The sequence below is a fragment of the Cydia fagiglandana genome, chromosome 15, assembly GCF_963556715.1.
Source record: "Cydia fagiglandana chromosome 15, ilCydFagi1.1, whole genome shotgun sequence".
NCBI lineage: Eukaryota > Metazoa > Arthropoda > Insecta > Lepidoptera > Tortricidae > Cydia > Cydia fagiglandana.
In genome coordinates, this window is record NC_085946.1 from 16,850,638 (window position 1) to 16,873,447 (window position 22,810).

A 22,810-nucleotide genomic window follows, 5' to 3' on the forward strand; every position below is an offset into this window, starting at 1 on the left:
TAGTAAAGTTTGCATCAAAATCCGTTCAGCCGTTTTCACGTGATGCGCGTTCAAATAAACAGACAAACAGATAAACAGATAAACAGACAAACAGACAAAAATTCTAAAAATTGTTGGAACGTGTTCTGTTATCGATTCTAAGTATCCCCAGCCAACTTTTTTTCAAATATCTTCCATGTACAGACTTTCGACCCTCTACAGCTTTATTATATGTATAGATTGGGTGATAATAATTAATTTATAAACCTGGATTTATTTATTTTCACCACACCAGCTCGGAAAGGCTTATTTGCACTTCAAAAACTGATAGCAAAGTTGCATTTTATTCACATTGTGAGGCAAAGTAATCAAATGCAATTTTTGAGTTGTTTTCTTAAGTTTGCTGGTAGAATTGACTTTTAGATAATGATTTTGGATGATAAATATTTAATAACATTCATTTGGATTTCATTTGGTTTGATTTTGTATGATATTTTACATTTAAAATTTGCTTCGGGTTGGTGTGGTGAAAAATTTTGTGTTTCACTTGGGGGCAACGCTCAAGATTCCATTTTTCGAACCACTCGCTAGGTACGCTCGTGGTTCAATTTTGGAATCTTTCGCTTGCTCGAGTATCAATATGAGCACGAGCGGTTAAACAACAACTTTCCCCCCTTGTAAAACAAATAACTATTGTAGCTTGCTTAATTTATTATATCTCGTATACTAGTATGTCCTCTTTAAATCTTTCAATTTGTTTAACAAAAAAACCTTTAGACTCTTTATCTGAACTTTTCTTTGTATTTTGTATAATAAAGCTAAATTAAAAGGATAGTAAAGCGGAATTTCCTCTGACATCATAAACATTACAGTTAGTTCCAAGTAAGCGATTACAAATAAATAAATATGCTCAATATAAGTATAGAATGTTATCAATAATGACACCGCCTACACAGTGGTCTCCGATAATTAAGTGACATTTGTAATACAAAACCAGATAAAACATTCATTTGAGATCATAATATCACGAACCCCCGGTTAGATGAGACTTATTTTATATTAAAAAACAAATTACAAATACTTAAAGAATAAAATTCAGTTTTTAGAGTTAAATAGAAGTGTGTAAAATGCGAAGCGAGGCACCACAGTTTAAAAGATGTTGTTTTTGTGTTCCTTTAAGGAGAGGGTTGATCGGGTGGGGATATTGCAAGCTGGTAAGTACCTACTTAGCATTATTAGGGTGTCCCTTATTTTGCGAATTTTTAAAATTAACAACGCATACCCATACTTTTTTTAAATATAACGATACTACTCCAAAATAACACAAGAAATCTACTTGGACTTAACTCAATTAAAATCTAAATAATAATTGATTAGGAGTTTTGTTTGTAAACTTTCTTATTAATGTGTGTAATAAACAGTTAAAGTTTCCTCCTACTTTTGAGATTTGGAAGTCGGTTAAAAAGGCATAAGGTCCACCGATGGACAGTTAAGAGTATTTCTGTTTATACATGCATATTTATAACAGTTTATTTCCTTTTTCCAGGTCCTCAACGTGTTAACGTTCGCATACGTAATACTGATATGCTCTCTGATTCGGCGCCACAGTTTTTTTAGTTTTAAAGACATCGCAATCTTTATTGTCATTTTTGCGATCGTGATAACAGACACTTGTTTTAATATTGTCTTCGTCGTCGCCGGCCATCGGGTGAGAGCTTTTGTCTATATTTTACAAGCTTTTATTTAGTTTCACCTGACCGTTGTCTGTCTGTGTGTAATCAAATCTTGCAAGTTAAATTTGATCCACTTCCCGGTTTCCGATTGAGCTGAAATTTTGCATACATACGCAAGGTGGCAATGCAATGTTATGGTGTCATCGAGCTGATCTGACTCTTGGGGTTCAATGTCCTAATACTAATACAAATTACCTCCAATGAAATTTAAATCTTAATGAAATGGAATAGAGTTTCTTTTATTTCGTTTCGTTCGATTTTAAAACAAAACAAATTCAACTCTATTTTCTAATACCGTGGATTCAAATTCGATTGCCAATTTTCCTTGTATGGTGGCCCGCTAGAGGATGGAGACCGGGAGGCGGTGGCCATAGGAACTCTGTGATAAAACAACGAAACCTAATTGTGTTTGGGGTTCTTAGAATTGTCTCGATGAGTATTAGTTGCCTGTGGGAAAAAAAGTACAGTCGGCGATAAAAGCTTGTACCAAAAATGATTTTTTTGCCAAAAGCTTATTATTTTTGAAAGATTGGACCCTATTACTTTAATGATACCGTAAAATCAGGTAACTTTAGTCCACAACTTACAACTATGATGGTCCAAAGTAATTTCCAAATTATGTTGAATATAATAAAGAAGGAGCATTAACTAGTGTATCTTAGCTCCAAAATAAATGTAAAGAGTATAAATTAGTGATGTACCGACTATTGATTTGGCCGACTAGCCGACTAGCCGACTAATCGGCGCTCGAATGGCCGATTAGTCGGCCGACTAGTCGGCTAGTCGGCCAGATCATTAGTTTCGTATAAGTTCAGGTGAAAAACAATAGTTTTGCTCTTTTGGTTGCGCTATTCATATATTAGCTTGGCTAAAAGGTGTTCTCTACAGGTTCAGAGACCTATCACAAGAATCCTCGTTCAATTTCTGTCTTTTTTTATTTTGCGATCCTGAGCAGACCGTTAGTAGGTACAACTTGTAGGAGGTATTTCCAAGGCTCTATTTCTCGTATGTAGTCGCCAGTTAAGAACCTATCCCCTGTGGTCAGCGTCTTTACGAGCAACGTGCCCTGTTTACAAGTCTCTAAATTTTGCAATAACATTAATAGTTTCCCATGGCTCCACCATTAAAAAAAAAACTGTAATAAAATTATAATAAAATCCTTTAAGTATAGAACTTCTATGAAATTACACGAGAATCAGTTGAGATCGACCTGAGAATTACATGAACAAAAGTTTTCACACCCTGAATAGGTATTTTGGTAAAATAGACATGAAACATAATGGTAAATATTGACTGTTGGTTTCTTTTTTCTTTCACTAATAAAGTGCCGACTAATCGGCCATTTTTGCCGACTAGTCGCCGACTAATCGCCGACTACAAATGTGTCCGGATAGTCGGCTTTCCCGACTAGTCTAGAAAAAATTACTCTACGGTTTACGATGGGTGCTAGTACTGCTAGTGCTGCACCCTGGCGGCAGAAAATTACAGTAATACGTATTACTATTTGCTATTACCTAATTATGATTCAATAACAAGTATCAACTCTTTCTTTCAGAAAAGCGTCAAGTTGCTACGAGTATCATATATCTACAACATGGTGTCTCTGGGTCTAGTGATTTTGGCTCATTGTTTCAAAATCTGCACAAACCTTTACTACATCTATTATTTGTCGCAATATATGGGATTCTACACGTTCTTCCTAGTTGATCTTATGGTCAGCGCGGCTCTTGCGTTTGGTGTCATTTGTAAGTATAGATAGGGCCATCTTGTGGCCGGAATCGGAAACATATAAGTATTGTGCACATATACATTGCCAAAGCAAGTGCTATCATCTACTAATTGTCGTCGGTACGTTTCCTTGTGCATAGTAGATTCTGCCATCTTGTGGGCCACATCGGAAGCATAAATGACACATTTATGCCCCGCGCCAAAATTCTGACGACTCCTATGCTGCCCCCTATTATATAGTTAATGCACGGGGCCTGTCTGTGCAGAAAGAGAAGAGTCGTGCAATGTATGGGGCCTAATACATTCCAAGATTCTTCTTTTTCCGAACAGACTCTACATAATTATATGGCGTTATTAAATTAATGTGTTATTCATAATTCATAAAAGCTTGTCAAATCTAACAAACTGTTGATAATCGTTTGTCCCTATTCGTCATTTTGATATTTCTGTTTGTCAGAAAGTGACAAAATTTAACAGAGGTTTGTAAGATATTGATAAGTTTTATGAATAAAGGGAATAGTGGCATTTTTTACACGACTGCCCAAAAAAGGAGAGTATTGTTTTCAGGGTTCATTTTTGTATGTGAGTGTTTTTATTCCACCATAACTTCTAAATGCCTTAACCGATTTAGATGTATAATATATCATTAGAATCCTTACACCATCCCTAGTAACATAGGTTTAGAAGAAAAAGATGTTTAGAAAAAATTATATTGCAAACTTATCGAGTGGGGTATCAAAATGAATAGCTTTGAAAGACGATTTAATCTCCTGAGAATAAATGTACATTACAACGTACATATCGTTTCGTGCAACCTAATTTAAACCTTTCATTAACCAAACAAAGTAGCATTTCTTTTGTTTCATTGCTTTTTAATACAAACGAAATTGGTTTTTTTTTTTTAATTATGAATGGGCTTACTCATGGCCACAGACTAATTAAATAAATAATTTCCTTAAAAAAATTATATTTAATTTATTTAATTTCCTTATAAAATAAGGTTCACATTAAAATATTTAAACGTTATTTTACGTTATGAATAAAGAAATTGAATTGAAATTTATATGGTGGGTCTTAGGAGGTTAAAATACATACAGGGTGTTTGGTACATTGTTTGCCAAATTAAAACGGCAAAGAATTTTTTAATTTTGCGCACGATTTTTTTTTCAGCTCTATGCCAGTTTTTAGTGAATTTCAAATTTTTATTTGCGCAGTAGTAAAAAAACATGGGCAATTTTTTTTAGGCAACAGTAGATAGCAAATGACTCAACCTATCTGCCGTTTTAATTTGGCAAACGGTGTATTAAAAAACCTGTATATAAGCAACCTATGAGTTTCATTCTTATTATACGTATTATTTTTAGCTTTTCAGTTCGCTTATAATTAAGCAGTCGTGTTTTTAATTAATGAATTTACAATAAAATACAATGATATTGATATAATTTTCATCTTTTTCAGTTGTACAAGTATACGTGATATTACTGATACGCAGCGAGATGGTAAAATTGCAGAACCAGTCGTTAGAAATTCAGTTCTCTAATCATTTAGTTGGTGAGCCGCAGTGCACGCTTCACAATACGTCAGAACAGTGCACGGAGAAGAAACAAGCAGTGCAGAACTGTTGCACGGATAAGAAACAAGCAGTGCAGAACTGTTGCACGGAGGAGAAACAATTTGTGCAAGAATGTTGCACGGATAAGAATCAATTTGGGGAAAACTGTTGCATGGATGAAAAATAAGCTAATTAAGAATGTTACAATAGGTAATTACATACAGGCAACATGGCTATTGAATGTAAATAAGACGTATTTAAATAATAATAAGATTATTTAATATAAGATTACAATTTATAATCAAAGCACATGATATAAAAGCTTAAAAGCTCAAGAACATAAATGCAGATTAAGATAAGTAAAGTAAATATAAAATTAGTATAATTATTACATAAGTTAAGTATACAATTCAAATACTTACCTATTATAATGATACTGAACACACATACACTGTAAAGACATTAAAAGTATAAATACTTGAGTAAATTTATTTCGATATTTCAACGTAGTAAGCTTCTGCTCTTACTAAACAAACAATTTAACCCAATTTAAACCGATCTACAATTTTTTTGGCCACTTCCTTTGCCCGCCCTTTTTTCTTCGAAGTGCCAGCTTTCTGAATTCCCAATTCAACATAATTCTTGACACCTTCGCTCGCAGGTTTTGAGTGATGGCCGTGAGCGGAGAATACACCCATCCTTTCGAGTAAGGCATCTATGCACCCGTTGTCCCAGTTGCAGCAGCCTACGTTACATGGGCCTTTTCCACAGCATAGGGTATTGTCCGCGTAAGATCCATCAGCACATACTGGGCTATAACCGCGAAAATCGAAGTTCGCAAATTGCGGGGATTTTTCTCTGACACTAATTAATGCCTTCATTAGAGTAAAAGAGAAAGATCCCCGCAATTTGCGAATTTCTGTTTTCGCGGTAGCCGCTCTGGTTGCTCTATTCCGTTGGGATGAAAATAGGCAGGAGATCGCTGAACGTCCTACATTTTAAGAAATCGTCATGATTATCATCAAAAAATTCATCATCATCAGGTCCACTTCATCAAATTGGTGCTTTTCAAGAGAAAATGCTCGAGTTGCTTAAGAAAACACCCAAATCACCATACATGTGCTTTGAAAAATTGAGGAGTTCCCTCAATTCCTCATGGATCTCATCATCAGAACAGCACCAGATTAATGTGGGACCACCTTGGAAGCACCTTCTTTCGAACAAAAAAATAATTACTCAAATCGACCCACGGGTCTCGGAGTAATCGGTGAACATATATAAAAAAAAACATAGCCACAACCGAATACATAACCTCCTCCTTCTATGAAATTGAAGTCGGTTAAAAAGAGGAGAACTGGTTTATATGCAAAATGATAAATAAAATAGTCTAAAACAATAACAACGAAAATTATTCAGTAGGTACTTACCTTCTTATATCGCAAAAAAATTCACAAACTAAAACAAGTACCTAAGCAAATAGATACTATAAACATAATACCTATATTATATTATAAACAATCAGAACTTCCTAACTATAATGCGACATAACATAATATAAAATTTGTTGGAGAAAGTTGTTATTTAGTCTAGCATTGACCAGAATTTGGGACTAACCTGGTGTATGACGTGGAGCTGTCTTCAGGGGCCCCTGTTCCTTCGATGGTGAATGTAGCAACCGCATAGGCTGGCGTCGAGAGACTTCTTCAATTTGTGCTGAACACTTTGATCTTTGATTTTGGTTTTATATAGCTCAAGCTTACGGAGCGAGCAGTTAGCGACGGCGATTCGATTTTGAGATCGTTAGGAAAGTCATAATGGCAACACTCGAGCTTCTAGTGTTGCGCGCTTTCAAAAAGCTTTCCGTTGCAGGCTTATCCCGTTTTGGAATATGCTAGTCGATTACTGTATTAACCGATTGAAAAATAATAAAAGAAAATACATACCCAACTAATATTAGGCGCTAAATTTAAGGGTTAGAAGAGATTTATATAAGCGCCTATTTACTCTTTATATAGGTGTTGTTAGTACTCTAAAAATTGGAGTTATAGCCGGCTATAACCCCGTTTTAACCCCGGATTGGGCACAAATTTTATCACCATAAGATTTATAACAGTGCTACAGTAGGGTTAGCGGATAAAAAAAGAGACATAAGAGCGGTATAGTGGAGCTACAATAGTGTTAATTAATTCTTTAAGAGCTAGATGGGTTGCATATAGGTGACTACAAACTGTTGTAGTAGAAGAGCGCTAAAGTAGTGTTGTAATAGCGTTGATTAAGTACTTAGGATTTAAAAGGGTGCCAAATAAGCGAATACTAACTATTTGAGTAGTAGTGTAGGGCCATATAGATGATACTTTCAGCTTTAGATGGTATATTAGCATTTTAAGTCAATATTTGTAACACTCAAGAAGGTAATTGCACATTTTTTCCTTAACCCTATATCTGCTTTGGTTGCAGATGTTTCCATTTTGTATTATTATTCGTAAGCTTGCTCTGTGACAGCTTGAAGTGAAAGGTAATGGCGGATAATTAAAAGCAAATAATTATTTTAGTTCACTGATGCAGGAGTTATCTGCGGATTTATGATGGCGAAATTAATTACACCGTCAAAAACTATATGTATTACTAACAAAATTTTAATGGGCCTCTAATCCTTTGCATATTTATCTGAATATAATATTTTTTTATTTGTGGTCCACCGTATTTAATTTTCGAAAAATTACTCAATATACGTGAAGTCCGGTTTTAAATATAACAATACTAACATTAGGTCAATATTGAGTAAAAGTATCGATTTTTTTGAAGTATTTACGTTCTAATTAATAATTTTTGTTTTGCTTATTGATTCATGGGTCATCTTAACATGGCGATATAGGCTTAGGTTCTAAGTAAGACTCTAATAACAGTATAAGATGTACTAAGGTATTGAATACCGCTCGTCTGCGACTACATGATCGATAATGGTGACTGATAACTTCTCTTTTCGACTGTAAGTGATACAAGAGAGTTAAGTAGCGATTATGATACACGGAGCTATAAAAGACTTTATATCGCCTGTTTAGAACCTTAAGTGAAAATAACACTAGCTGCTTAAGATGCATTATAGCGGCCAAAACGGCTATTGTGGATCTTAAAGCTATACATGGACCTCTTAAACACCTTGATGTCACCAGAGCCTGTAAGCTTAGAATATGTAGCTATTCTACAGCCGTTCTATGTCTTTAGGTGATAAAATAAGTGCTAAGATTTAGATTTAGATTTAGATTCATTTATTTCTCAATAAGTATTACATGTTTTTATTACAACCGAATATAAAGATGAATACATATTAAGATCGTCAAAAATAAGTGTCGCTTAATTGTTTGTTGGGTAGTATTTGTGCGTACATATACAAAAGTACCGAACAAAATTAAATAAAATGGAACTAAATACATTCCATAGCTACTAAATTGTTGCCATGTTTAAGCATTTTACATCAAAAATGTGTCAGTTACGTAGAAAGTAGAGACCTCATTTAATTTCTACTATTTCATGTCGCACTGTAGATCACATTAACGTAGGTATACATAGGTATTTTAATCCCATCTGCAATTTCCACATTTTTAGGGTTCCGTACCCAAAAGGTAAAACGGGACCCTATTACTAAGACTTCGCTGTCCGTCCGTCCGTCCGTCTGTCTGTCTGTCACCAGGCTGTATCTCACGAACCGTGATAGCTTGACAGTTGAAATTTTCACAGATGATGTATTTCTGTTTCCATTATAACAACAAATACTAAAAACAGAATAAAATAAAGATTTAAATGGGGCTCCCATACAACAAACGTGATTTTTGACCAAAGTTAAGCAACGACGGGCGTGGTCAGTACTTGGATGGGTGACCGTTTTTTTTTTGCATTTTTTTCCCGTTTTTTTTTCATTATGGTACGGAACCCTTCGTGCGCGAGTCCGACTCGTACTTGCCCGGTTTTTGTATTATAGTTATCTCTTCCCACATACAGCAAACATTAATTGATATACATACCACCCACCGTTTGATAAACGGAAATGCAGATCTATTTCAAACCGACTATGAAACAGATGTAGGTACCTACTTAAATTGTCGCTAATTTATTTAAATATAAAAAAAAATGTGTAAAGTCTTTTGATAATAGTTATACCTACTCGTAGCTCTATTTGAGAAATTTATAGTAAGTGATTTGAGTGACATATTTCTATACTTATGTAAATGAAATGGAAGCCCCTGAATTCAAAAGATGTTGTTTTTGCTTACCCTTGAGAAGAGGACTGATTGCTTGGGGATATGCTAAAGTGGTAAGTAATACATTTTATAACTATACCTATATGATAAGCGTCATTATACCAATCGGCTCGTTTTGTGTCTGTTGTATATTATATTATGCTTATGTAGGACATCCTTTCTGACTTGAAATCTGATGTGTCAAACTAATTTTACACCAAATGGGCGTTGTTGGTAAATGTATGGCCGCGCACTACTTTTGGCTTTTCTAAAAAAGTAAACGGATAAGTTTGGGCAGCTGCTACTAGTAAAACTATCTTATATGAACATGTTTGTAGGAAAATGGCACCCCAATCACATAGGTAATCAGAAAAAAATAAAGTCATATTGTTATAATTCGTATTTTGATTTTTGTCTAAATTATCTACTACCTACGAGCAATTCTTGTTTATTTATTTATATATCTATTTTGGGGACCCGGAAACATCTCTTCGATGAAAATTTGCTATATGGAAATTTTCGGCGTCGAAAAATTGATCTAACCCCTACTTTTTCAATTAAGTACTTCTCTGTTTCCGCTACCCAAAGGTTGTCTGGAAGAGATCGCTCTTTAGCGATAAGACCGCCTGTTGTCTGCCTCTACATTTAATCAATTGTATTTTTCTTTTGTATCTTTTTACTGAGGTGTGCCAATAAAGAGTATTCTATCTATCTATCTATCTATCTAAGTAGCTAGATCTTATCTCTGGGAAAACGAACATTTTTGAGTTTTTATATGTTTTCCGAGCAAAGCTCGGTCTCCCAGATATTAGGTACTTATTGGTTATATATTTGCTGACAAATTACTTTTGTATTGATTGTTACAGGGACTCGACATGCTGATGTTAGCATACACATCATTGATGTTTTATTTTTTGGTTCTATTTAGTTTAAGATTTGTTTCTACCGATCTGGTGATATACATATTTATTAGCGCTTGCTCACTAATCGATATATTGTTCAATATTGTCTTCATCGTGGCTGGACATAAGGTAACTATGTTATTTTTTTATATACATATTATAGAACAATTTTACATATCGACCTAGGTTCACATTAAGCTCAATAAAGCTTATGTTTTGGGTACCATCGTCCACACTGTTAACTGTACATCGGTAGACCTTATGCCTTTTATACTAAGGTCCACTGTTTATATTTTATAAATCAACATTGGATTATGTTTTTTCAATAATTATATTAATTGGCCCGCTGGATGCGGGTCGCTTCCAACCGGTACGAATGGAGGTCCAAGGGGAGGCCTATGTTCAGCAGTGGAGGTCTTATGGCTGAGATGATGATATTAATAGTATGTTATACTTCTTTACAGAAAAGTATTAAGTTGCTGAAGGTGTCATACGTGTACAACATGGTATGGTTGGGTTTGTTGGCGTTAGGAACCTGCTTCATACTATATTCAGATATCGATTTCATACAAAAAATATGGTCATACATCGAAGACCACAGATACATAATATTAGAAGTGCTTGCAGGATCTGGACTCGGGATCAGCCTTATATGTACGTATGGGTATTAATAAATAATAAATAAATATTATAGGACATTTTTACACAAATTGACTAAGTCCCACGGTAAGCTCAAGAAGGCTTGTGTTGTGGGTACTCAGACAACGATATATATAATATATAAATACTTAAATACATAGAAAACAACCATGACTCAGAAACAAATATCTGTATCATCATACAAATAAATGCCCTGAATCAGGATTCGAACCCAGGACCATCGGCTTCGCAGGCAGGGTCGCTACCCACTAGGCCAGAGCGGTCGTCAATTAAATACTTAGATTAAAGATTATTCAAATACATGGACTTACACTTGGACCGACCGTAAATAATGTAAACAACAAAAGCTCCATTAAAATATTGATTAAACATAAGTCCAGGTACTAACTTTCCCAGTTCTATATACCGATGCGACTATTAGAAGTACAATATGGTTTGAAACCAACTTGTTACTTTTATTATATGTATTATTATCAGTGATCGGGGATTTCTCTGCCACACCGCGGGATATCAAGTCGAAATGGTAATATGGATACGCCGCTTGGCCCGCGATAGGAACAAAACTGCTCGAAAAGTAAACGCTATTTCGGTGTTGGTAATTCGTTTATAAAATAAAGGACTGTAAAAAAACAGTGTTGGTTATGATTTAAAGAAAAAATATTAATCAAAACAATTATTAAGTTATACAAAAATGTTCTTATAAGTACATATAATAATTTAAGTAAAACATTTTTAAAAAACCGTACATATGTACGTACGTATTTCTATTTTAACAGTTATGTCGGGATGTTGTTTGTCATTAAGACACGTGGTATTTTTGCACTTAATAATATAATGAGTGCAAAAAGCAGCTGCAGTGCGGTTTGTATTTACAATGTCATTCTACGGTGCTAATAATTAGTAGATAAGATAAGCGTTTGAAGAAGTGATTCAGTCGGCTTAGATAATGCATGATTAATTGATTAACAGTAACATGCCAAAACACTCTCCTATATCGCACACGAATCCCGGAATCCCGCGGCATATCCATACTAGCATAATGATTGAGGTCATTCACCCCAAGTGGCATAGAAATCCCCGATCACTGATTATTATACCTATAGTTACAAGTGAATAACTGCCACTTGCACCATCCCACTAACCCGGGGTTAAGCTGTTAAACCGAAATTATGAATAAATCAATTCTATTCTATTCTAATATTCTGTTCTAAATTCACTAAATTTGATAAACTAACTTTGTCAATGAATTGATTCTCTTGATAAATATTTCTTATTGTTTTCAGTTATACAAATTTATATAATCTTGCTAATACGTAGCGAAATTGGAAAGCTAGAGGATCAGACACTAGAAATGCAGTTCACAAATCACGCAGCCTCAGAAGAACCGCTGTGCACACTTCAGGACGTATCTGACAGAAACCAGTGCACAGACAAGAAACAAATCGTGCAAACAGTTTGCACGGACGAGAAATAAGGCGACAGTGACTGAACAGCGTGGTTCGTTAGATGTAAATGATTTGCCTATCGTAATACAAATATTGTAGCCAGAAGTATAAAATAAAATATAATTATATTAAATTGGTAACTTTTATTAATTCATTATTAGTTCTAACATTTAAAATAGGTAGGTACCTAAATAAGGTATACTAATTTAGTTTTGTACCTAGGTAGGAATAGCATATCTAATCATCCGTTTAATTCAAAAGCTTTCAAATAGGTGTAAGTAATTAAAATACATTGATGTTTATTGACTGTCTAGTACATATATGGTACCTAGGATTTATTATTCTTTTCTCCTTCTTATTCATAGAAACTTATGATAAATCACTACTATAAAATAAACATCCGAGAGATGAACAAAATATTGTTTTTTATTCGGAATTCGGTAGTTCCCGGATTCTTAAGACGTAAACCATTCAAAATCAAAATCAAAATTTATTTATTTGTTAAATAAAGATCTTATACAATAATTTATGTTTCACTATGTTTTACCATTTGGCATACAAATATAAAATCAGAAGAGATGGAGCATGCACTAATTATAATATAATGTCAAGCGAAAATAATATGTAAAATGTCAAGCAAAATAAGAGTGTACTTAAAACTAAATTAAAATTAAAATGTGTCCAGTAAATATTCCATTATCGAATAGTATGCTTTTTGTGCCAAAAATCCATACAGGCATTTCTTAAATTCAATTAAATTATCTATTGTAATAATATGTCTTGGCAACTTATTGTATATTTTAGGTGCCATCCCAAAAATACTTTTAGCAAGCAAAGCAGAGTTCACGGATTGGATGTAAATTTTGTCGCATCTGCGAGCACTTTTAAACATTGAAAATTGATGTATGTTGTTCTTGACATAAACCGCAGTTTCAAAAATGTATAGACATGGCAGAGTTAGTATATTGAACCTAATGAAGTGTGGTTTACAGGTTTCAAGTAACGGTAATCGACAAACAGATCTTAAACATTTTTTTTGCGCCTTAAAAGCAGCCTCTCGGTCAGTGGAATTTCCCCAGAACATGACGCCATATCTTAGTGTAGACGTGACATATGCATGGTAGGCAGTCAGTAAAGCAGACTCGTTAACTCTTTTACTTAGATTATACAATGCATAAGAAAATCTGCTGAGCTTATGACAATTATACAATTTCCATTCCTCTGTTCTAAAGATCGGAAATTCCTTAACACAATAATATAAAAGCAATTGTGTTTTACCGGGTGCCTATTCTGTATTAACAAGTTGGTATATGGGTTTACCTTGTTTTGATACCTTGACTGTTATACACACAAATACGCGTTAGCGGGCTACACTGATCGGTGCCGACGAAATGGGAGAGAAACAGTCAGAATTTAGTCTTATTAGTAATCCAACTTAAAAATAATATTTTTCTCTACATGCTAATCACAATGACACTTCTACGTCACACATTTAAATGACACTATAGTTTAAATTTTGTCAATAGTTAAGTTACATATTTGTAACTTGTAACTTGGTAACTTGGTAACAGTTGACTAGGTATTTCATCTATCAAACGAATTACGAACTCGCCGCCAAAAACGCAGCTCCCATACAATCGAAGATACGCTCTCATTTTAAAACGGCATGCTTAAATTACAGGAAAATTGGCATTAACCTGTATGTTACATAAATCTGTCTAGTACTAATTTAGTTGCTAAAAATTGTTAGGATACAAAGAAAATAGAGGCAGTAGGTACAAATATTTTATGTAAAACATCTACTCGCTCTAATTTATTTGTCTTATTTTGTATATGTATTAAAACTTTTGGCAAAAAAAGACCTATTACCAGACATATACAATGTTATGCTACTTGAGGTGGCGGCCCTACATACACACCAAAAATACTCAGCACTCACCAACTACCTGTTCGTCCCAGTAGCCGTAGAGACTTCCGGATCTTGGTGTGCTGAGGCAATAACCTTCCTTAGGGAAGTAGGTCGCCGCATGCAAGAAAGGGGCCTTGACCCGCGCTCCGGGTTTTTTCTGGTGCAAAAGGCTGTCCATCGCAATTCAACGAGGTAACGCAGCGAGTGTGATCGGCACTTTTGCGCTGGGGGTAGCGCGGGGAGGCCTCTTTGAGTAGTTTTTATATTCCTTGTTTTATTTTAGATATATTTAGGGTTGTTATTAGTTCGTAAGTTATTTATTGTCTTTCTACTGTCTTTTTCCTATGAAATAAACAGTCATTAATACGTTTGTGTAAAAAAAAAGAACTTGAATGTTGATATAACATTTCATGTTATTTTTGACGGCTGCTAGGTTCGTGTGGTGTGTCTCATAGCGCTTGTTGGTGCGCGTGAGATGTCTGATGGCACAACTTGAGAGTCAGGCACAGGCATGAATTCGTATCAAATCCGTATCGTAGAATCGGCCTCCAGTCAGGGTGCAATGTTACTAGGTATGTATTTTATCTCCGTTATCTTTCAACGAACAAAACAATAACAACCGACTGCTACATAAGTATCTACATAACATCGACTACTTGATAAATATAAACACATACTTACTTATTCATATCAATCGTACAAAGGACACACATGTTCCGAGCTTAATTTGAATAAAAGTTAATTAAGTACAAATAAAACAATAGTGGGTGTAATTTTAGTGAAAGAACGTTTTTAGTAAAAATGCACGGAGAAGCCCCAGAGTTAAAAAGATGTTGTTTCTGCTTGCCGCTAAGAAGAGGCCTGATTGGTTGGGGATATACCAAAATGGTATGTGTCTGGCATAAACATTAGAAAATTAGTAAAGTAAAGTAAAATATTCTTTATTACACTATATAAAAACCTAATTAAAAACAGATTACATTATAAATAAAGGTATTAAGAACAGGCGATCTCATCGCTGTAAGCGATCTCTTCCATACAACCTAATTCGTTTAATTATCCTTGAATACTAGCGCACTGCCATATAAACCCATACGTTACATTTCTGCGACTAAATTATCGCGCGACAAAAAGTCGTGGTACGCGCTTGGCCTAATTGACTTATAATTATTTATTTTACAAAAGAACCGTGTCCCGATTTGGGCCATGGTGCGTCCATTCATGAATCGCATACTAACCGGTGTTGATTGAAGCCAACATACAAATCCACGCGTACGTAGTCGCGGGCAACAGCTAGTATATACCTATCATCTTGATGTATATCAGGGGTCTCCAAACTTTTTTACCTGAGGGCCATATTGCGCCTCAGAATTTTCGCGCGGGCCGGACGGAGGGAGGGGGGGAGGTGTATCTGGTTGCTGCTGTTACGGCTGAACACCTCGAGCCTGGCTCCCGCGGGCCGGATTGGAATTCGCTTCGCGGGCCGGGGTTTGGAGAGCCCTGATGTATATCAACAATCAGGTTCGGATTCGATATATTAGCAGGGGTGCGAAACTCCTGAGATCGGTCAAACTCGGCTCCGCTCGGCTCAGCATTGCTCCGAGCAATTATTAGGGTTGGCAGCACTTGACTTCCAAGGCCCCTACCTTTATTGTTCTATTTGACGGCGCAGCAACTAGTATATTTAATATAGGCGAACTAAATTGAATCTAATAAAATAAAAGATTAAATGTGATAGTTAATATCTTCCTAACACTATTTACAGAATTGTTTTATGTCATTTTATACAGTTAAAGCAGAAGTTTTAATTTTGAAGTTTCAATACTTATATTCTTGGTTTCAATTTCATGTCAATTGCGTCCTTCTTCCTACTAACGGCAGTATTGACCAAACCATTATATTTAATATTTCTTTTACTGTTTATAACATTCATACATACGAGGATAAATAACATTATTGATTGGAAGCAACTAAACTTATCGAATGATAATTTATAAACTACACGAATTATATTATTAATATTTTTATTATAAATTATAAGAATAACTAGACTAGATAATCTTTTGTTTTAGGTCCTCGACATTTTGAGCATGATGTACATTGGATTCGCGATTTGTTACTATACGTCTGATCCTAGGAGACATTTGGAGACCAAAACCATTGTGATTTTGACATTTATTGTCATCTGTTTACTCCTTGATATGGCCTTCGGTATTATCTTTATTGTCGCTGCACACAAGGTACATAATATATATGTTTTTGATAAAGCTTGTGAATAAGTCTATCAATCTATATTACTTAAATGCGTATGTCCTTCTGACTGACTGACTCATCAACACAGAGCTGAAACTACAAAAGCTTGAAATTAGCAAGCTATCGGTACCATCGCCCACACTGTTCACTGTACATCGGTGGATCTCATGCCTTTTGTAATAAGGTCCACGGATGTAGAGTTAGGAGTGTTGCTGTTTGTACCTAGTCGACTAGTCGACTACATAGAATGGCTTTGTTTAAGAAACCCGAGAAAAGAGATTTCAAGAAGGTCCAAGCCGAAATAAATCAGCTGACTTTAGCCCTTCTATACTTACTTTTACCCCATTATAAAACTTGGCAAACCTCTGTTAATTTGAATCTCACTTTCTAACAATCACAAATGTTAAAATTAGTGTAGGTACAATCGAGCCTGCTTGACTTGACAGACGTTTATGAACCTAAACATTAGGTAAACTTTATTATTATTAATTTCCAAGAAATCTTGGAGTTTGGAGTTTCTAGTTTGGTTATCTTTATATTAGTTATTTATTACAGAAAAATGTGAAGTTGCTGAACATAGCCTACATATACAACACGGTATGGCTGGGCTTACTGATACTGCTTAACTGCTTCCAACTGTACTCGAACCTCAGAATCGCTTACAGATTGTGGCCATATGTCGAGTACCATACATATATTATCTTAGATTTGATCACCAGTTCAGGACTAGCCTTCAGTCTTATTTGTAAGTAAAACTGTTTTTTCCAGTTCTTAAAATTATTTGTTTCTTATAATACTCTTTGAAAAGTTTTATTGATTCTTAAGGTGACAGTCCATTTCCAACGACAGCTGCACTACTGTTCATTTTACTATGGAAATTGACAATGACAGCGACGCGTTCAGTACCGGACCGGTAGTGCAGGCTAGAAATGGAATGTTACCATTAGTCTCATTTTAGTATTTACTTTCAAAGTTTAAACCATGAACAGAAACTGCTCAGCAGTTTGTATTTTATGGCAGAAGCATCCATTTTTGGCCCGCTGCGCTAAACTAAATTGCCGCTTTTCGGCTTCGTTGTGGAAAAAAATAATAATTATGAAAAGCACGGGCAGTAAAAAACAAAGCTTTGATCACATGTTTAATGTTTATTAACAATTCGTCAATTTTATTGTTTTAGTTGTACAAATATACGTGATATTGCTGATACGCAGCGAGATGATAAAACTACGGCATCAGAGCTTAGGAATGCAATACACAAACCACACAGCTTCAGGGGAGCCGCAGTGCACACTGCACAACACATCTAACCAACACACGGATGGGGAAAAAGTTGTGCAGAACTGTTGCACGAATAAAAAATCAGGCGTGGAGAACTGTTGCACGGACAAAGAACAAGTTGTGCAAAACTGTTGCACGAAAGAGAAATGTAATGAAGTTAAAGGTTCCGTAGCTGTAATAGACAGCGTATTAAAATAAAAGTAAATAGCCTTTTTTCCACCATAATTAAATTTTTAACATTTCCTTTAGCCACGTCAAATGACGCCGAATATGGGCAGTCAGGGGAAATAATTCGTGTAGTTTTGTAAATTGGTACAATTATACCTCGTGATGTCCAGGTAAACATACTAAAAGTCCTTGGAGGTGGGGTGGGAGGATGCTGAGGGTGTAAAGGGGGCTGAAGGTACCTCTTTTTGCTCATATCTCGATTGTCTGTACTAATAGCATTATAATTATGTACTTCGGAATAAAGCTTCTACATAAAATTTTCTACAAATTAGGTCATATATATTTTTACTCTACGATCTATACTTTGTTAGCTACAGAGCTACAGGTTGACAAATAAGACGATTTAAGAAAACGTCACAAAAATTCTCGGTGTTACCCTTGACTCTTCCCCTAAATGGGACAAACATATAGTTACTATAGGTGGCAAATTGTCAGGTGCCTATTTTGCTCTTAGTAGGTTACCTCTCGTGCTACCTCACAAGCAACTGTGTACCAGCTATTTCTCCCTATTCCACTCAATTATGTGCTCCGGCTGGAACTACGGAGAACAGCAGCAGAATGGCATCGTGTCTTTGTTTTATATAAACTTGCGGTCAGAATAGTATACATGTCGGCCCCAGGTCACTAGCAAAACAATTTTTTATCGAAAATAACATACTCACACTACCGTAGCAATACATATTTAACATCGCCAAACACGTACACACACTCAAACATACTTTTAACACTAGCAAGCTCACCCGTACCCGTCTAGGAAGCAAAAAACGCCTGCATCCCGCCAGCCACCGATTGACTAAGTTTAAGTTTCTTAGAATGTGTTTATATATTTTTTGTAATGTTTTGTGTTTTTATACCTATTGTACTTCTATACTCACATTGTAAAACACTAACCTAAGACCCAAGACAAATAAAGGAATAATAATTGTAACTTGATTTATCTAATTTATTTTCAATTTTGACGTGTATTATGTAATTCTATTTATATTATTAATGAATGAGTTAGCCATCTCGCTAGCGCTTGTCGGTGCGCGTGAGATGCCCGATGATACGAACTTGAAATTAAAATCATATCAAAATGTTTTAAAATATAATTGGCATCCAGTCAGAGTGCATAACTAATAGGTAGGTTTTTTGTCTTCGTTATCTTTCAACGAACAAAACAACAACTGTCTGCTGCATAACACCCAGAACGTGATAAAAAAAAACACAGATTAATGTAAATCATACAACGGACGCTACACATGTTCCGAACTTAATTTGAATTAAAAAATATTAAGTCCCTACCATTAAAAAAGTAATAAGTGTTAGGTGAGAGTGAAAAACGAATTTAGTAAAAATGCCAAGAAAAGCCCTAGAGTTAAAAAGATGTTGTTTCTGCTTGCCGTTAAGAAAAGGCCTGATTGCTTGGGGATATACCAAACTGGTAAGTGTCTGGAATGAGCGTTCATATTATTTTTCACCTCACCAGCTCATATGGTGCTCAGATGAGAAAGTTATTTTTATCCACAAGAGAGGCAAAGTAATTGGTTGCGAATTTTGAGTCGTTTCCTTAAATGTTGACAAGTAGAATTGACTTTTAAATGACGATTTTGAATGATAATTTATTAAAAATCAGTGAAAAACCAAAACAAATTTTCAAATTAGAATCATAGAGGTGTACATTTGTTAAACAACCTGTCTGGCTTAGTGGGTACTGACCCTGCCTATGAAACAGGTCCCGGGTTCAAATCCTGGTAAGGGTAAGTATTTATTTAGGGGATTGCTACGAATATTTCGTCGGGTGACAAGCAAAAGTCACTAAGTACTATCAAAAAATTCAAGTAACAATGCACTTTATTACACTTGTAACACGGTTTATTGTCCAATAATTTCAATGGTGTTAGTTAGTGACTTTTGCTTGTCACCCGACGATTTGTTCCTGAGTCATAGATGTTTTCTATGTATTAAAGTATTTATATATATCGTTGTCGAACAACCCACAGCACAAGCCTAATTGAGTTTATGTGGGACTTAGTAAATTTTTGTAATAATGTCCCATAATATTTATTTATTAATTTTTTGTTACAGGTACTCAACATTTTGGCTATTGTGTACAGTGGATTCATAATGTATATTTATGCCACCAGATCTTGGAGACCTATGGAGGTCAGAGATTTTGTGATTGTGGCATTTATTGACTTCTTTATATTCCTTGATATCGCCTTCGGTATTCTCTTTATCGTCGCTGGACACAAGGTATATTTTTCGATAAAGCTTGTGAATAGATATTTACATAACTACATAATATCAGACGGGTGTGTGAATTTTTTACTTATTTTTACTTAGCTTTGCCGCGTTTACTTCTTTGTATATATGTGCTTCAAATCTTGTAACTAAAATTTCAACCACTTCCTGGTGTCTGATTTAATTACATGAAATTTGGCATACTTCCGTATTTCTGATGACAATGCAATATTATACTAACATGAAGCTGGTCTGATGATTTTGGCAGTCAAGTGGGTTCGCATGATTCTTACGAAATCCAAGAAAAGCGATTTCGATAAGTTTCAATCTGAAAAAAAAACACCTGACTTGAGTCCTTTACTTAATTTACGTTTAAGCTTTATTATTTAACACAAAAATTAACGACCCCAAAACTGCGTTTCCATATAAACCTAGTCCCCATTTCCCTCTCTGGATATAAAGATAACACAACTTTGACACAATTTGATGTATGTATATTGATTATAGCTTTTGAATTTTAAATGACTGAATATAAAAATTGGGACCATTTATAAATTGGTATGGAAATTGTTTTTAGCTCCTAACTTTTGTAACAAAGAAAAAATCGAAAAAATGAAACGAAGAAGCATAGCTAAAATAAAAATAGGACTACTTTTGTATGGAGAAGCGGCCGTCCCCTTTCCTCTTAAGTTACGAGACATTTTAGAGTTTCTCATTGAGTATTTTATTGCAGAAAAATGTGAAGTTGCTACAAATATCCTACATATACAACATGGCGTGGCTGGTCTTAGTGACGCTGGCCAACTGCTTCCAGCTGTGCATAAACCTCAGTATCGCTTACAGGATGTGGTCATACATGGACTCCCGCAAATATATTATCTTAAATTTGCTCACCAGTTCAGGAATCGCTTTCAGTCTTATTTGTAAGTATTTTTTTCCCGAGTAGGTACTTAAATTAGTACTTATAATTGAACTTAATATTTTTTGACATTTTAGGAGTTTCGAAGTGTAAGTAAATAATGGAACTGCTCAGTGCTCAGTAGTTCCATACTAATATGTATAATGTATTATAACAAAAAAAAATATTAAAGATACAATTAACAAAAGAATATTATATTTACATATAAATTTTATTTAAATATGAGGCATGTAAATATAATGATTATATAACTAAAATTGTTAATAAAATAAAAGAACTCATATTAACTTCCCATAAATTAAAAATATGTACCTAACTTATGGTACGAAATCTAAAATAATACTAAAGCAAATCTAAAAATCGCTGCTAAACTGTTAACTGCCCACACGAGAGTCGCTTTTTACCTCCATCAAATGATTTCTATTTCACTTACGCCTAGAATACTATAATTTTACTAGCAAAGCAAAATTGACCAATTGCTATTAGGTACGACATTAAGTATTTATTTAATTCCATTGTTCTAGTTGTACAAATATACCTGATATTGCTGATACGCAGTGAGATGCTAAAACTACGGCAGCAGACCTTAGGAATGCAATACACAAATGCAGACCCAGGCGAGCCGGAATGCACACTGCACAACACATCTGACCAACACATGGATGGGGAGAAATTTGTGCAGAACTGTTGCACGGATAAGAAACCAGGCATGGAGAAGTGTTGCACAGACAAGGAACAAGTTGTGCAAAACTGTTGCACGAAAGAGAAATGTAATACCTAAAGTTAAATTATAGGTGATGTAACTTTATAGACAGAGTATTTGATATAAACTGTTTTAAATATGCATTACGAGTAAAACAATAAAAGTAAAAAATATTAAACAAAAAATGTTTATATTTTATGGATTGTGTTACAATAATGGGATACAAATTTAATAATGAAATCAATAAATTAACATTTTTAACCAATCTATTCATTTCATTTTAATTAGGTATTTGTGTAACATAGCTAGTTTATTATTTTTTGTTTATTTTATAAATTTTAATAGAATAACGCTACAATGGGGGCGTACATAGGAACTAAAAACATAACATAAATACCAATATACAGTTACGATACGCTACGTCGCATGTTATAGGTATATGTACGAGTGCGAGCGAGGCGCACTGTTAAAATCAAATTAGAACAATATTTGAAGCTTTCTGATTCTGAATGCACCCCAAGGGCAGAGCCGTATCGTACATATACACTGAGCGCAATTCAGATTCAACAACTTGTTACGGTTTTGTTTTATTTTGATACTTTTGACCTTGAGGACCGCTCACGCTAATTATCGCTTGCGAAATGAAGTGAAAACCCTGAAAGAGAATGAATAGAAAATATACTATTAATAGAATAGGAGGGTTAATATATTATTGCCATAGTAAATTTTGTAGTTACAGTAAATTTACTGCCATCTAACGACACACGATTAAAACTCAAAATGAAAATGTATAAAAATATAAAAAAAATGTATAAAATTTATGGTCATGGACAAAATATTTATTTTTATTTTAACTTTTTTTTAGAACGCCATATGTCTACATATATGAACCAAGTTCTTTCACTGACATGTGTTAAAATTGTTAAGTATCAAACGTTGTTTTCAACGCTATTTAACCGAGTATAAGCAAAAAGGTGTGGAGCCATCTATTCGAGAATGACTTTTTCCTGATTTCCGAGGCACGTTTTTCCTTAGACTTTACTTATTTTATACGGAGTTA

At 34.7% G+C, this 22,810-nt stretch overlaps 3 protein-coding genes across 3 annotated transcripts; all 3 read left to right on the forward strand.

Moving 5' to 3' along the window:
* Positions 1–1,024: 1,024 nt before the first annotated feature.
* LOC134671128 (uncharacterized) lies at positions 1,025–5,224 on the forward strand. Its single transcript, XM_063528898.1, has 4 exons — positions 1,025–1,193; positions 1,526–1,687; positions 3,268–3,457; positions 4,899–5,224. The coding sequence occupies exons 1-4, from the start codon at positions 1,107–1,109 to the stop codon at positions 5,177–5,179; spliced, it is 720 nt and encodes a 239-aa protein (XP_063384968.1). The 5' UTR covers positions 1,025–1,106; the 3' UTR covers positions 5,180–5,224.
* A 3,999-nt stretch (positions 5,225–9,223) lies between these two features.
* LOC134671609 (uncharacterized) lies at positions 9,224–12,266 on the forward strand. The gene is made up of 4 exons (XM_063529468.1): positions 9,224–9,304; positions 10,097–10,261; positions 10,597–10,796; positions 12,110–12,266. The coding sequence occupies exons 1-4, from the start codon at positions 9,224–9,226 to the stop codon at positions 12,264–12,266; spliced, it is 603 nt and encodes a 200-aa protein (XP_063385538.1).
* Positions 12,267–14,888: 2,622 nt separating this feature from the next.
* Positions 14,889–21,828, forward strand: LOC134671610 (uncharacterized). Its single transcript, XM_063529469.1, has 4 exons — positions 14,889–15,034; positions 16,219–16,386; positions 20,862–21,051; positions 21,572–21,828. Exons 1-4 carry the CDS (start codon positions 14,948–14,950, stop codon positions 21,826–21,828), a joined length of 702 nt encoding a protein of 233 aa, XP_063385539.1. The 5' UTR covers positions 14,889–14,947.
* Positions 21,829–22,810: the final 982 nt, after the last annotated feature.